This window comes from Chionomys nivalis, chromosome 24, assembly GCF_950005125.1.
Source record: "Chionomys nivalis chromosome 24, mChiNiv1.1, whole genome shotgun sequence".
Lineage (NCBI taxonomy): Eukaryota > Metazoa > Chordata > Mammalia > Rodentia > Cricetidae > Chionomys > Chionomys nivalis.
In genome coordinates this window covers 20807251-20824727 of record NC_080109.1, presented here as the reverse complement: position 1 = coordinate 20824727, position 17477 = coordinate 20807251, and the positions used below count along the sequence as shown (strand labels likewise).

Sequence of the window (17477 nt, the reverse complement as noted above, 5' to 3'; positions counted from 1 at the left end):
TCTGCTGGAAAGACTTCATCTACAGTGAAGGACCACCTCCATTTAGCCATTCAAAACTCACTTCAACATAGTTCACGTTGTTAATAACAACTTGGTCTCAAGTCTTCAATGTTTATCAAAAGATCTTATCAAAAAAAAAGCCGATTTTGTAATTATGTGAGTGAGCAAATAAGTATATGTATTTCAGTCTAAATAAGAACATGAATACTAAACAATCTTATTTAGATTTCTTTCCTGGCTATTATTATTTTTAGCCCCTAAGTCTACTTGTTGAAAAGAAAGACAGAATAAACAAACTCTAGTGGGAATTGGTGTCTTAGCTACTACATCTGATACTAGATGATCCCTCTAACAGATTTATCTGTTTCTTATACTGTAATGGAAGAGAAAATAAAAAAGACACTTACCTAGAATTGATAGTAAATAAATATTAGTTATATGGGTTTTACAGTAATATTTAATTTCAATATTCAAATTCATAAAAACAAAAGTCCTAAAATTAAGCATATTACTTACCAATAAAGATAAGGTTTATCCTTATCAACATTAATGTTATTTAATGGATCCATACGAAACCAAGTGTTGAGAGTGAAGCCATTCTGATAAGGCCACTTTGCAATAGGAGGCAATGCAATTGCCTACAAGATAATGAAACAAGGTAAATTATCAGTTAATGAAATACAAAGTCAGTACAATCAAACTTCCCTTCCATGCAAATATCAAACTACAAAAATAAACTATTATTTCACTTAAATAACCTATACATGCTGTTTTTTGAAACACGAAGATTAAATATCATTACTATCTTGCTCACCAGGTTCCATGCTGTTCTCTAAACCCGCTTTTAATTCCAACAATATAGACACATTTGACTACTGACATTCCTCAGAATTTTCTGACTCTGATTCTCTATGCTAGTTTTTGTAGGAAGTCATTTTGTTAATGCAGCTGGAATAGTTACAGCCGTGAAAACCTGCCCTGGGGAGTGTTAATGGAGTCAGGGACAAACTCTAAAGCACTGGAAGCCAAACGTAACAAGTAAAAATGGCACACGTGATGCGTATTCACAATCCCTGCCTCAGGAAAGCCGAGGCAGGAAAACTGTGAAGTAGATGCCCGTCAGAGTTACATAGCAAGATTGTCTCCAATCCCATCCCACAACAACAACAATAACAAAAGAACCACAGACACATACAATATGATTTTATTTTCATTCATAGGACAATCTAGAAAGGACAAACTAACAGAACACCAAATAAACTCAGATAACAGAAAAATAGGTAAAAATAAATACATGTGTTTAAACTTACCGCAGCACTACACCCAGGAAAATTGAAAAATGTATCAGGACCATGTCTTTGTGGCATCTGATTAAGAACTGACAATAATTTTACTGCATGCCTTGGCTAAGAAAACAATAAAAGAAACAATAGTTGTACAAAGTTAACAATAATACCTAATAGAAGACTTTTAATCAATGGACTGTATGGTAACAACTGAGAAAACTGTATTAAAAAGATTTACTAAATGGTTTAAGAAGGAAACAGTTATCATTACCAGTTCAAATACATGGCTCTCCAGGGAAAATCTGTTGAACATTATTAGTGTACTGATATTGAAGACTCGTCCCTCTGACCACAGCTTACCCAGATTCCACTTTCTCCTCGAAGCATACTGAATAAAAGCTTCAACTCCTTGACAGTGATGCTGTAGCTGGCAAGAACCCCCAGCATATCGACCAGAAGATCTGCAGAGGAGAATAAAGTTATTCTGCACTCTAGGCATGAGCTCATCTGTCAAGCAACTATATTTTGAAAGGGGCAGAAAGTTACCAAATGTTACTCCTATTTTAAAAAATCTAATATACCTAAGTGTCCTCATGAATGCCTCTTTGGATTTGTGATGCTGACAGAGATTTGTTACAAGTAGGAAAAGGAAGGTAAAAATATTTAAAGGTACCAAGACAGCATTGAACAATGGCAATTTTAAAACTGGCAGCTGACCAACAAAACATGGTAGTGAACCATTTAACACTAGGTTAATTTACAATTTTAAGAATTTACTCAACATGGGGGACTATTCCAAATGCTTTATATGTACAAATATCAGAAAGCCTCAAATAAGACTATGAGTTTTTTGTTTTAAAATTGGGCAAATTATGGCCCAGACTATAACTTAGTCACACTGCCCAAAAATACATGCCCAACAAACAGCAAAGTCAGTATTAAAACCCAGACAATTATGAATTCTCTCACTTTCACTCACTAATCTACAACTAGATCTAATTTAAACACAATGCTACTGATTTTCATTATGCTAATGTAATATTTACGAATCTGTAACAGACACAAGTCAACAAATAATGGGAAAAATCAATCTTGTATCTGATAAATGTCCCTACATATTATGATTAATACTTCTCTCAATATTCTTTGTAAGAAATTAATCAACTAGATATTGATACATCTCACATTCTAACTTGCATATATTATATGCAAGTTAATACAAATAAACACATATTAAAAATACATACACATAAAAGTTATCAGCAATTGATATTAGAAAATAAGTTAAAAAATAAAATCTATATTGTCAAATACACAAATTAATGACTGGAATTTGAAAAACTAAAATATATATTCAAAATTAAATATGGTTATCTTCAACAATAAATAATTCATTATTTTTTAATTACCAGCACAATACGTAAACAATCTCTATGGTAAATTTTTGACAGTGTGTATGCCATTTTTAAGATCTTTAAATGAAGCAAAATATCTCATTATTTAAATAATTAAACTGTATAAAAGGTTAGTGCATAAAATTGGGCTTATTCCTAAGAGAAAAGTCTATATAAAAATCAAAAATCTTAAAAGCTGGAACTTTTCAGCTAAAATAGCTATCACTGGCAATTTCCTAAATGATTACAAAAATACTTTGGAAAAAAATCAACTTTATATTTATAATGATCAGGATAAAGGAGACACAATTTGTGGTAAGTTACTTTTTAAATTTTTTTATATATTATACATTTTGTAGATGACCCATAACTAAACAGGTCAATTTAATTTTATTATGGCAGAAAATTTTGCAACCACGAAAATTTTAAAGAGGAAAAAATTACTACTGCTATAAAAGTTTTTATCAATTTACTACAAATATTTAACCACATTTTAGTGTTAAGTTAAATTGTTAAGAGTGTCTCTATAAACTTAACACACCACAGCACTCAAAGAAGATACTCATCTATTAATAGTAGGCTGGTACTCATTCAAACTTTCAGTAAAGTATCCAAATTTTAATTTCTCTATTTTAACTAGTTAAGCAGCATGTTTGTTTTTGTGCTTTTCCAAAACATTCATTCCCTGTTCTCATATTCTTTGGCTATAAGGCCCTTTGGGAAAGAAACGTTACCAAAAAGAAAAGAGAATTTAGGAACTTCAATTATAACAGAGAATGACTTAACAAGCCATCGCTGCTTTCTTATTTGGGCACTCATGAATTAAGTTCCAGTAACTACTATAAACCACAAAGTATATAATTCTGCTCACTCTAAAACTATTCTGTAAAGCAGTAGCCAAATTATTCAAGGAAAAACAAGAAAAAAAAAAAGCTCCTTATCAGGATTGAAAGATCATATGATTTTCTAAACAATGTATACTATACCACCATATTACACACACACTCACATTTATACAAATTCCTGTAAAATAACTCTAAATATTGAAAGTAATGCCAAGTTTAATCTCATTTTTAGTCAGGCTATTTTTATTCCTCCAAAACCATGATCAAGAGAAATACATTTCACTTTGGACATGATTTCAAAATAATTAGAAAACCAAATTCTGAATTATTTTTTTTAGATTTAAAATCTATTCTTATTAATCTCACTTATTAATCACTCTTGTTCATTTCCTTCTTTTGTAATGTTTTAGTCTGAAAATTTAAAAATTAAAAGTCCATATGTGAAGCCATTAAAAAATTCTCTGTGTCTTAACTATTTGTAAGAGCTAAATATATTACTGTACAGTCAAATTAGCACTTTGGGAATTGTAGAAGTATTTTTATGTCAGAATATATACTTAACATCTATTTCTTTTTAAACAAACAAACCAAAACAAAACAAAGCCCGATTTTTCAAACTGTATTTATGTTCTAGAGATAACTGCTGCTGTGGGGTTGTCAGCCAAACATTTCTTCTGAAACACATTTAACTACAGAGGAGACTCACCTGCAGAAAGCTAAGAGTTGGCAGTAAAAAAATCCAAGATTTCAAGAGTATTATTTCAAATAATATAATAAGCAAAATAAACCCATTTTATATACATTTTATATTCTATTTTACAATATGTACTATAGTGATTGGATGAGACTGGTCCCTATAGGATCACATATTTCAATACTTGTCCTCCAGTTCGTAGAATTGCTCGGAAAGGAGTGGGAGGCATGGCCTTGTTAGAAGAGCTGTGTCAGTTGGGGCCATTAGTGTGCCTCTCTCTGCCTCTAACTTGCAAATCAAGTTAGGAGCTCTCAGTTGCTCCGACTGCCTTGTCTTTGCTCTCCCATCATGGACTCTAACCTTCTGAAACTGTAAGTTCAATAAAACATTTTTTTCATTAGCTGCCTTAGTTGTGGTGTCTTAGCACAACAATAAGAACTCAAGGCTAAGTTTAACAGAGAAGTGTCCTATAAAATATGAAGGCAAAAATAGGTACTTTGAAGAGATATATCCTGCTGATTTCTTCAGGTTCCAGGTGCAGCAGACTGGAAAGCCATAGAGCTGGAGTAACTTGGTTAATGGCTCTGACCTACATATTGTGGTATTTTAAATACCACTTATTTTTCTGATAATCTTCTATTATACTTAATTCTTCATAGTACTAAGGCTTTAATAAAACTTAGGGGAGAAATCTAGTAATTATGTTTACCTATGTTTACAATTCTCTTTTCTAGTCTGTACATTTCCATTAGCATAAAAGACAATTTGTCCATATGTTCCTATTTATTTCTTTTAAATCAAGGCAGTTTCTACATATGTTTTCCCTGTAATTTTCTGTCAGGCCATCCGTACCTGCAATCATGTCATCTACAGCACTCATTTTCAGCAATACTTGCTCAATCAGTCCCACTTCTGTGCTGGTCTGTAAGTTCCGGACACTTTTTCGTAAGATGGCTGTAAACATGCTCCATATTTCTGCTTGACATGTTACGTCACAGTGCTCTAAAAGCTCGGTCATGCATGTTATGCTCTCAGCATCCTGGATAATAAAGTTCATCTCCAAATCAAATTCCCCACCAACCAGCTGAAAGTAAATAGGAAAAATAGAAAAAAAAAAGTAAGTAAAAATGACATGGAAGGTTATTTACAACATTAACATAGAACAATACCAAATCATCAAATATCAAGGAAGTATGGAGACTAAAAGTTTTCTAAGTCATCTTGCATAAAGCAAATTTTGATCAAAGTTTAAGAGTTACAGATATAAGAAATGAAGCAGCCAAACAAGTCTCATTTTTGCAGAGACAGAAGAAAAATATACTTTCAAATCTAAAGAAACACAGAAACTACAGCAAATAATTACAGGGTGAGATTCAGGAAAAATTCCCTTTTAAAAATATCAGAAATGATCCAGTATCTAAAGATAGATATTAAGACAAAAGTCATTTTCATTTTTTATTACTGAAGTTATAGGGGGAAAAGCAATGTAATAAAAAATAGCTTTGTTCAATTTCAACATAAAAAATGAAGAAATATAAAATTAACAAAAGAACAACTTATAGAAAGTGTTGAAACATTAAAAGAATAATTTTTACAAAGAAATATGTAAGGCTTTACAATCTTCTAAGCCATAAAATTAAAAATGGAGAAAGTTAATTTACTGTCAACATTATAACTTGTGGCAAATGACTCAAAAATACTACTGTTCCCCATCAACATGCTAATTTAAAGACCATTACTAGTCCCACTAAATGCACAGTAACAGATGAACACACAGAATAAAATTCTATGATGGGCTTACTCTTTGTTAATCAAATCACATGAATTATTACTGTGGTAGTTAGATAAGGAGGGCCCTCATAGGTGGCACTATTTAAAAGGATTAGGAGGTGTGGCCTTGTTGGAGGAAGTATGTCATTAGGCATGGGCTCTGAGATTTCAAAAACCCAAGCCAGGCCCAACAATTCTCTTTTTTTTTGATGTCTATAGATCTAAATGTAGAAATCTCAAGCTATTTCTCCAGTACTATGTCTGCCTGTGTGTCACCATGCTTCCTACCATGATGACAATGAACTAAATCTCTGATACTGTGAACAAGCCCCAATTAAAGCTTTCCTTTATAAGCTTTGTGTGGTCATGGTGTCTCTTCACAGCAATATAACACTAAGACAATAATACTCAACCGAAAGCATTATTTTTACTAAACAATGATAACCTGGCTATGCTTTTAGTCTACAGAATGAAATATTTAGAAAAAATATTTTTTAAAACTTAATATATTTGAAAATATTCATTTGTTCATTCAATAAGCATTTTATATGTTAACTGTTTTAAGAACTATTATATACTTTAGACAAGAAAAGTTTCACACACTAACAGTGGTAAATTCCAGGAAGAGGTGAGTACATGTAGTCTATCTTATTCAAAACCAGCAAGACTATAAAATACATAAAGCATAAAGGCTGGCTTAAAATAAGGGTTACTATAAAGTGAAAACAAAGGAAATCAAGGTTAGGAACAAACAAACAATAAAACTCAATTTAAGAAACTCATTTTGTAAAACTCAAATTAAGAATTCATTTCTTACAACTGAAAGGCATCCCCAAATCTAGACAAACAGTGATAACAGGGCAAATGATAATAGCACCACAATCTCACCCAGCATGGCGTCAGTACTACTTATATCTTCTAAGAGTCTATTATCATTTTTACTTTAGACACAAAGAATCTCAGGCACAGAATTAAGTAACTTGAAGATAGTCATAACATAGGTGAGAGCTCCAGGTCCAACCACAAGACTTTCTTTATAAGAATTTGTATAAACAATAAAATCTCATTTAGGACTATTCTACATCATAAAATTAAACATATTTCTCAAATTTTAAATTTTATGTTCAACATTTTCAATTTATGACACAAAATTCAATTTTAAGTAACAAGCACCTCTGATTAATTTTGATCTTTGATTGAACTATTCTCCAGTTGCACTTCTGCATCTGAAAGAACCTTTCTGGTTTGTTTATAAAAATTATTGCAAAAGTGATTAAGCGGTTGACTCTCAATTCAAGGTTCCTGTATTCAGATCCAGTCTAAACCACCTACTGGCTATATAACCTTGCTAAAGCTACTTCTCTAAACCACAGTGATCTAACAGTGATTGGAGCTCTCTCAGCATGGGATCTAGAGAGATGGCTCTGTTAGTGAAATGCTTGGTGCACAAACATAAGTACTGAAGGTCAAGATTCTCTAAATTAAAAAAAAAAAATCTGAGCATGGCAGCCCCTGTCTGTAATTCCAGCACTGGGAAGGTGTAGACGATCATCTCTACAGGCAGTCTAGTCGAAACAGTGAACACCAAGTTCAGTGAAAGATCTAGCATAAAAACAAACAAGGTAGAGATCCCAGTGTCGTAGAACATTTGAAATCAGAACTCAGGCGGAAAAGGCAGGTAGATTTTTGTGAGTTTGAGGTCAGCCTTATAGACACAGTAATACAGTGAGTTTAGGCCAAACAGGGGTACATAATGAGTCCATCAAAGAAGAAGAAAAAAAAGAAAAAAGTATAGATACAGTTACCCAGTGTCAGCATCAGTATCCACACAGTAGTGCACACATGAATATGTTCACATCCACATACTCACACACATACAGAAGTACAGGACACAATGGCAGGCACAGTCAGCATTAGGTTGAAATTTGTTATTAGGAGAGCTAGAGCAACCCCAATTTTCCATGTAAAACATGGGCTCATCTGACCCAATATAGATGAAGACCCATAAAACTGAGTCAGCTGGTCTTGAGTTTCTAGCCAACAGTGTACTGCACCATGGCATTCTCTACCTTCTTGAGTATCTACCAAACCCAACTAGTATTTCATCAGTCCACACAACTATAGAATACCTAGCTATTCATTACTGTATGTCTAATTAACCTGAGTCATCATCATATAAAACTGTTTGCGAGTCATTAGCAACCCAGAAGAGGTTTTCCATCTCACTGATATAAATATTTACTAATGAAGCTAACAACGGGTATGAAACTGTACATGACCCTGCATATAAATCTGGAGAAACATGCAGGAATAAGAACGCAAAAATGGAAAAGACACCACTAAATTTTTTTAAATTAATCTGTTAAACCAGTTTTAAATACTATAGCAAAGTCTGGTATAAATTCAAGTACATATATAAATAATGTAAGTGAATATTTTTTAAAAAGGGACTCAAATAAAAGAGAAAAGGTCTGCTTTAAAGCAGAACTAATGCCCACAATTCTAGCAATTAAGCTCTGTTACCTAAAGTGTAAGTTTCCATCTTTCACATTCAATAACACACCATCCTTCTATGTATCATTTAATTACAAAAAAAGTACAATCAAGGTTCCATGAATTCTTGGTCCAAACAGCAAAAACATGCTATTTGGTTGAAGTTTCCAGTTCACCCCTGCACAATCTAAGAAAGTGTCTCTCTCTCCCTTCCCCTTCCCCTTCCCTTCCCTCCCTCCTTTTTCCTCTTCCTCCCTCCCTCCCTCCCTCCCTCCCTCCCTCCCTCCCTCCCTCCCTCCCTCCCTCTCTCCTTCCCTCTCTATCTCTCTGTGTCTCTCTGTGTCTCTCTGTCTCTCTCCACTCTCTCTTCCTTCCCACTGTACTCCCCAGGGATTCTTAAAACAAAAGAAAACCAGAAAGGCCAGTTCCACAATGGCAGCTTCCTCCCCTTAAGTGCCCAGTAGCTCATTTCCTGCCTAAGTGCTCAGTTAGTGATACCTGGGCACAAAAACAGTTTGTGGCAGACATGTCAATACCCCTGGCCTACTCCGTGTTTTAGTTTAGGGTGGGGGCATACAATCTCTGGGACTGGAGAACTAACCCCAGAGATGTTCTCAAGAAACCTGTTGCATACTTTTTCAATTTGGCTTCATCTGGCTCACTTTGTCAGCAGAAAACTTTTAATGGGGACTGGGGTACAAAACCTATTACATGCCTCAGAGATACTGTGAAGAGGGTTAATTTTTTTCTAGACAAAGCTAGTCTTTCTAACTTATATGGTGATTGCTAACATAGTTGTACTAAAGAGACTGTTGTAGGCAACTATCTTCCCAAATTAGCAAAATACTCATCCATCTATTATTCCACAAGTGGTCCAATAGTTATCAGCAACTAAGCCATATAAGCAAAAGCAGTCATCTTATTATTCAATCAACAGTCTAACAAACAAATCCTGTAAAGAAAAAGTGCAAATGGTTTTAGAGGGAAAGTGAAGACGAGTGAATTAAATATAACCTGGGTCAGATAGAAATGCCAGATAGAGGTTTCTTATTCATATAGAAAATGCCTTTTACTTTATACGAAGTCAGAGGTATAGATGTGAGGACTAAAGCTATGTTTTAAGTTTAAATTACTATGCTTGATATCTATAAAAAAATGCATCTAACCTGCAAGTCCCACTTGCCCAAGGACAAGGGAACTCCCTGGAATCCTGGGGGGTGTTGTTCATGTAAAATAACAAGCCACATGTTTTGACTTCTGCAAATAAGGTTGGCTGTCCCAAGTGCACAGGATGTGATTGATCAAACATAGGAAGAAGGTATATAGGCAGGAAGTATGTCAGAATGTATGCCAGCCCGTGATTGAGAGAAGGCAGGAAGGGTTTTGTCTTTATAAGTAAGTACCAGACAAGCCATTCTCTGAGAATCCTGGGTATGGACCTGGCCACTGTCCATCATCCTGGCTAACATTTGATAAAGCTTGCTTCAAATTTGGCTCAAAATTGTAGTAGTGGTCTTATTATTTCCTCGTGGGATTAATAGTAGACTTGCTTTTAAAAAAAGACAGACTGCTGTAAGAAATGACATTTCTAAAGATAGCAAACCACAAAAATATAATCATTGGGGAAGTAGAAATTATTTGGTAATTTCTGGCATTTTATTTAGCTTTGGTCTTCTGGCATTTTATCTAGCTTTGGTTACCTAAACTGACCTTGAACGTAAACCATCCGGCCTCAGGCTAAAGTGTTGGAATAAAGGCGCGAGTCACTATGTCCACCTAGATTTGTAAAGTTCAATTATAGGAGAATCGACATTCTTTTTGAAAGACAAAAATCACAGAAAACATTCTGACAGGAAAGGATGTGGCACAAGAAAGTCTAAGTCCGAGGTCACAACCCAGCACTGGGGAATAACAAAGAGGTATGGCACAGAAAGAAAGTGACTAGCAGGTACCTGAGACTGAGGATTCTCAGTGTACTGCTCTGACACTCTGTTCTCACAGGAAATTCCTACCTACAGGCCTTACCCCACTCAAGAATCAATCAAGTGAGCTAATATGAAATAAACATCAAAGTTAAGCTTTTTAAATGACAATGACTTATTTACATAAGAAAATATTGATAAAGCATCTGGGATATAAAATGATGACTAGAAATACACTGTCTTGCAAATTTTATTAATAATATTTTGAATATTTTATAAGATTTTTAGAATCACAGTCTACTGGGATATTATGAAATAATTCAGTATTATTTTGATCAAAAGGAACAATTATAAACCAGTTGGAGTCTTTAAAATTCATTTATTACAAAAAATTTTTAAATTATAATATTGTTCGTTAAATCTCAATTTGCTACTCAGATTCAGTCTTCTTCCTATTCTTAGATACTGACATTTAAAAAGTATACAAAGTCACTTTTCATCTAAAACTATATATACATTTATTCCCATACATGGCATAGAGTTTTCTCTCAAACCTTAGATATTTTAACTTTCATTATGTCTCCAAGTATCTCCAACATAAATTCCCAAATATCTATCAACGCCAGTGGTTAAGTACCACTTAATTCTAAATACCTTTCCCAGAAAGATTGCCTTTCTTTAAATTTCCATGTGTCAATCATTAAATACTATTAGGGACTAGACATGTACATTCTCCAAAATACACTGAATGATGTCTTAATCTCCAGCATAGTAGTGTTAGAAGCTGAGGTCTTTGGAACACAATTAATAGAGACTGAAATCATAAGAGCAGATCTCTCTATATAAGCTTAGTGTTTATATAGAAAGGAGAGATATCACATCTTTGTCTCTCTGTCACAAGATAATTCTGAGACAGCTATCAGTAGGCCAGGAAATAGGTTTTCATCCAGACCCATTATGCTAGCTAGCAACTAGACTATAAGAACTCCCAACTTCTTCCAGAACTATATGGATTAATTAGTTATACAACATATAGAGCCCATGGGGGGCTATCATCTATGAAATTTGTTTTCTAGACTGACAGACACATGATTATGTTTTATGGAATTGTTATACATCTCACATATTACAATAAGCTTTTTAAGAACAAGAACTATTTCTGTCTTATTATCAACTGCATATTATACCACAAGCACACTGCCAAGCACATATAAGTTATTCAATAATTCACAGAGAAAGAGATGCCACAGAACAGGAGGATAGAAAGGTAGAAGGTAAAAAAGCAGCAGGCTTTACTTTGCAGGTCATTTCTCAAACTGTCAGCTAAGCTTTGTACTTGATGTTTCTACTTTCTATTTTTTTAACAATGATTTACTCATGTTCCCATATAACTTTTTTTAAAGGTTGTAGAGATCATTACAGAACCAAAGATATTGTTTCAACTCTTTATATACACCTCTGCTGCCTTACTTTACTCTTCTTCATATAAAACAAAATTGAAGGCACATACTCTTGATTTAGGAAAGTGTCTTAGGGTTACCATGACCAAAATGAACTTGGAGAAGAAAGGGTTTATTTCACTCACGGTTCCATATAACTTTATCATCAAAAGTAGTGAAGGCAGGAATCAAATCAGGGCAGGAACCTGGAGGCAAGAATGGATGCAGGCACCATAGAGGAGTGCTGGTGCTTACTGACTAGCTCCCTATGACTTGTTCAGTCTGCTTTCTTACAGAACCCAGGACCACCAGCCCAGGGAGGATCCACAAAGTCCCCATTAACTAAGAAAATGCCCTACAGGTTGCCCAGATCCTGATCTTATGGAGACATTTTCTCATTTGAGGTTCACTCCTCCTTTCTGGTGACTCTAGCTTGTGTCAAGATGACATAGAACTGGCCTGCACAGGAAAAACTTTTGCCAAGTATATTCAGTATGTTAAAAACAACTTTCAGTTGTTAAAATCAGACTTAAATGTTTCCACTTTGTTCGTATTTTCAAGTAAATCAGTTTTAACACCTTTCTTTGAAAAAGCAACCTGGGGAGTGACCACACACACAGGGGGCATAATCAGTACTGTACTACTGAGTTTGTACCCATAGGTATCCAAAATGCTGGCAAAAGTTTAAGAATTTCCCCTCGGCCCATACTGTCCCTGGTGAGGAGAGTGTCTGGGTTCCTGGTTGAAGGGCTCTGCTCTCAAGGACCTAGCCCTGGGAGGCACACCCTATGCCCCATCCCTACCCACCAAACTCCAAGGACCCCAGAGCAGCCTCCCCACATATGCAACCATCTCCCAAAGCATCTGCCCCACCTGAGCCTTGGCCCAGACTGCCCCTGGAGAGATGAGTGTCTGAGTTTCTGACTAGAGGGTTCTGCTCTCTAGACCCTAGTCCGTGGAGGCACATGCTATGCACCATACCTACCCACCAAACCCCAGAGACTCCAGAGCATATCCCTACCATTCCCCGACCGTATCTGTAACCACTGGAGCCATGGTCCAGACTGCCCCCTGGAGAGCATCTGTGACCATCAGAGTCTTGTACTGCCCCTGGAGAAAGTCTTGGCCTTGCCTACAACTTTAGGAGCCACAACCCATATCAGCATCCACTAGAGGCAAAGATCTCCCTGTACCTGGAAGAGCAACCACCTAAGCCACAGGCCCCACCTTCACCAATTGGAGGAAGAGATGGGCAGACGGCAGTGTAAGAACACATTCAATATCATAAAGAGTAATATGGCACCACCAGAACCTAGTGGTTCTACAACAGGAAGACCTAAACATCCTAAGACAAAAGAAGCAGAAGAAAATGACCTTAAGTATAACTTTATAAAGATCACAGAGACCCTTAAAGAGGAAATGAAAAATTCCCTTAAAGAAATGGAGGAAAAAAAAAAACAAAAAAATGGAAGAAATCAATAAATCCCTTAAAGGGAGCCAAGGAAACCAAGAAAAAAACAATCAAACAGGAAAAGTAAACACTTCAAACAGTTCAAGACTTAAAAACTGAAATAAAGGCAATAAAGAAAACACAAACTGGGGGAATTCTGGAAGTGGAAAATCTGAATAAGCGAAGAAGAATTACAGATGCAAGCATAACCAACAGATTAGAAGAGAGAATCTCAGGAGCTGAAGACACAATAAAGGAAATAGATTTCTTGGTGAAAGAAAATGTTAAATTCAACAAGTCCTTAACACAAAACATCCAGGAAATCTAAAAATAATAGGGACAGATGTAAACATGCAGAATAAAGAAAGGATATTAAAAGCCACAAAAGAAAAAGGCCAGGTAACTTATAAAGACAGTCCCATCAGAATTACACCCTACTTCTCAATGGAAACTCTGAAAGACAGAAGAACATGGATGGATGTGCTGCAGACACTGAAAGACCAGGGATGCAAGCCCAGACTATGTCCAGCGAAGCTTTCAATCACCATATATGGAGAAAACAAGATATTCCATGACAAAACCAGATTTAGAGAATATCTATCCATAAAGCCAGTCTTACAGAAAATACTAGAAGGAAAACTCCAACCCAAGGAAATTAGCTGCACCCACAAAAACACAGGCAACAGATAACCTCACACCAGCATACCCCCCAAAAGGGAAACACACAAACACTACCACCAAAAAACAACTGGAATAAACAATCACTGGTCATTAATATCTCTTATTATCAATGGACTCAATTCACCTATAAAAAGACAGGTCAACAGAATGGATACGAAAACAGGATCCATCCTTCCATTGCATATAAGGATGACACCTCAACCTCAAAGACCTCATAAAAAGGGTTGGGGAAAGATTTTTTTCCTATCTAATGGACCTAAGAAACAAGCAGGTGAGCTATTCTAATATCTAACAAAATATACTTCAAACTAAAATCAGTCAAAAAATATGGAAAAGGACACTTCATACTCGTCATAGGCAGAATCTATCAAGATGAAGTGTCAATTCTAAACATCTTATGCCCCAAATACAAAAGAACTCACATATGTAAAAGAAACATTACTAAAGCTTAAATTGAACATCAAACCCCATACACTAATAGTGAGAGACTTCAACAGCCCACTCTCACCAAAGGACAGGTCTGTCAGACAGAAACTTAACAGAGAAATAAGAGAATTAACAGATGTCATAATTCAAATGGACTTAATAGACATCTACAAAACATTTCACCCAAATACAAAAGAATACACCTTCCTCTCAGCACCTCATGGAACTGTCTCTAAAATCAATCACATATACAATAAAAGCAAACCTCAACAGATACAAAAAAACTGGAATAATCCCATGTATTTTATTGGATCACCATGGCTTAAAGTTAGACTTCAACAACAACATTAATTGCAGAAAGTCTACAAACTCATGGAAGTTGAACAATGCTCAACTGAATCACCCCTGGGTAAGGAAGAAATAAGGAAATAAAGACTTAAACAAAAATGAATACAGAACATATTGATTCTAAGTTTTTACTGTAACTGTCAAAACAAGCCAAAGAACCAAAAACAGAATTCAATGGTAACAAGCAACAGAGAATGCAAACCTTTTAAACACTTAGGAGAATCACTATAAAAACAAAACCAAAATAATAATAATAATAAAATTAAATTTAAAAATATTCTTGTAGTGATATTTCATTTGTATTTTAATAAATAAAGCTTGCCAGAAGTTCAGAGAGTAAAACAGCCACACCGATCAGCTTTACAGACCAGGCAGTGGTGACACAACCTTTAATCCCAATAGCCACACTAGTTCGCCATAGAAATCGGGCGGTAGTGGTGGACGCCTTAATCCCAGCCATAGAGAAGAATATGAAGTGAGAGAAAACAGTACTCAGACACAGTCTCATTCTGAAATTCCTGGAGGCAGAATGGCCTGAAAACCTACAGGGACCCTGTCAAGACTGAATAGCAGATTATATAACTGAAGAATGTGTGAAATGTATACAGAATGAAATGGAGATAATAACAAATGAGAAAGAATGGAAATGGAATAAAAGGAACAAGACAGTCTATTCTGTGGCAAACTTTTTCTAGAGAGACACATCACACACGTTTACTCATCCCACATAGGGAACTCATGACAGATCACGGTACAGATACCACCAAAGAACAATTGAGTAAATCAATGAACTTTATTTGGTTACTTACAGGAGCAGAAATGATTCATAGACAGTTGTATTACCAAACCCATACCAGCATGGAAAATGCTCACAAAGCTGAGAACCTGGAGCACAACTCAGCCTACAGGCAGTTAAACGAATAGGAGAATATCCTTTCCTAGTACCTCAATTGGTATAAACTGCTTCCAGATATCTTGGCTGGTTTTTGCTTCTTCTAAGCAGCTGTTCTGGTCTCAGAGTTTTCTTTGCAGCTCAGCTTGTCTGAGTCTTCTTAGCAAACTGGTTCTCCCGAGATTCTTCTTTGTACCTTTTCTCCAATGATATTCTTCTGCTGATCAGCTTTCTTCCATTTGAGAGGGACTTACAACTTTTACTGCTTACTTTGGCAGGAAGGGGACCTAGTGAACATAGTTTCAGAGATTTTCTACTTTGAATTGTTTGCCTTCCTGCTTAAGAAGCTTCCCTGAAGGGTGGAATGTTTCAATCTGGAAGGAAACTTTCCTATGTAAAGATCATATTTCCAAAAGAGCAGAGAAGAAAAATGAAGGAAAACCACTGTCTTAATATAACTGGATAAAAACATTTTGAAAAACTAATTAAGCTATAGATTCTAGAATCACTTCCGTTCTATCATTAATTTCACCAACATAAAGAAAATTACAACCACACATATGGTTACCAATTTAAAAAAAAAAAAAAAGACAGGCATGGTTACACATCACTTCAATCTCAGCATTTGGTGTGTGAGGGAGGGGTGGCTGAAACAGGAAGATAGCAAATAACAAGTACAAAGCATGCCCAGACTACAAATAAAGACTATCATAAAGACTATCTCTGGCCGGGCAGGTGGTGGCGCAGGCCTTTAATCCCAGCACTCGGGAGTCTATCTCTGGGGGATGGGGGAAGGGACATGAATACAGAATCACTTTCAAAAGAAGCAATGAGAAGTGTATCACCACAAAAAAGAAGCAATGAGAAGTGTATCACCTACAAAAAAGCAATATATTGTTTCACAACTGAAAAAACAGCAGTCACCTTCTTTTCACAGTGAGTAAAGAAAGTAACACCTTACTCTATAGTCACTATCCAGAAATAAAAATGAATTGAAAGAAATTTTTTTTAGCAGAATTCTAATGACAATATGGCATATTTAGGGCTGGTGAAGCAGCTCAATGCCTGGCATAAATGAGACACTGGATATAATTCCTAGTCTTGTAAACACAAAAAAATTTATATATAAATATATATATATGTGTGTGTGTGTGTACAATAACTGTATATGAATTCTAAAACTCTATATGTAATATATAACATATTACCAAATAATAAACCAAAGGCTCAACTATATGTATATAATAAATGAAGAAGACATATCTTGAACATGAGGGAAATGCATGTAACACATACTATTTCTTGTCACCTACAAGAACTGCTTTCCAAATGGGACAGAGGATTCTAAGGGCTCTAGCGAATCACATTCATCAAGAAACAGTAACACTCGTCAAGGGTAAATGGTGTACCAGTCTAGTTGTCCAGAACAGCTTTCCCTTTACTTTTCCTTCTGATCACAGAAACCTATGTCAAACATTTTGAGATGTGAAAAGACTTAAATGCAACCTACATGATCTATATTAAAAGATTAAGCATCTTGAAAGTCTAAACCAGACCCAAATTCAAATTAAGAAAGTCAGTGGCTGAAAATGTTAATGTGTAATGCACCTTAACTATAGGAGGAGATACAGACAATTACAAAGCTGATAAAATTCAACCCACTTAAATTACCTCCACGTGGATGAATGAAATATAACTTCTAATTAATGAGCTCTTCATCCTTTCAGCATTAAAAAAATCTGTAATTTTTAGAAAACTCTAAACTGCTTTTAGGGAATGGGTTGATTGCTATGTGCCTATCTCTTATTTCAATTTCTTTTTATTAGCACAATATGTG

The 17477-nt window shown here is 35.2% G+C and overlaps 1 protein-coding gene across 2 annotated transcripts in view; it reads right to left on the bottom strand.

The window, feature by feature from the left end:
- The window catches only part of Nbea (neurobeachin), a 487335-nt gene that overhangs the window by 416308 nt on the left and 53550 nt on the right, over positions 1 to 17477 (bottom strand). For both annotated transcript variants that reach the window (XM_057757235.1, XM_057757236.1), the window contains exons 2-5: positions 5072 to 5303; positions 1647 to 1747; positions 1311 to 1406; positions 517 to 638 (exon numbers count right to left, since the gene is read on the bottom strand). In XM_057757235.1, the coding sequence (XP_057613218.1) occupies positions 517 to 638; positions 1311 to 1406; positions 1647 to 1747; positions 5072 to 5303 (551 nt within the window). The remainder of the gene's footprint in view (positions 1 to 516; positions 639 to 1310; positions 1407 to 1646; positions 1748 to 5071; positions 5304 to 17477) is intronic.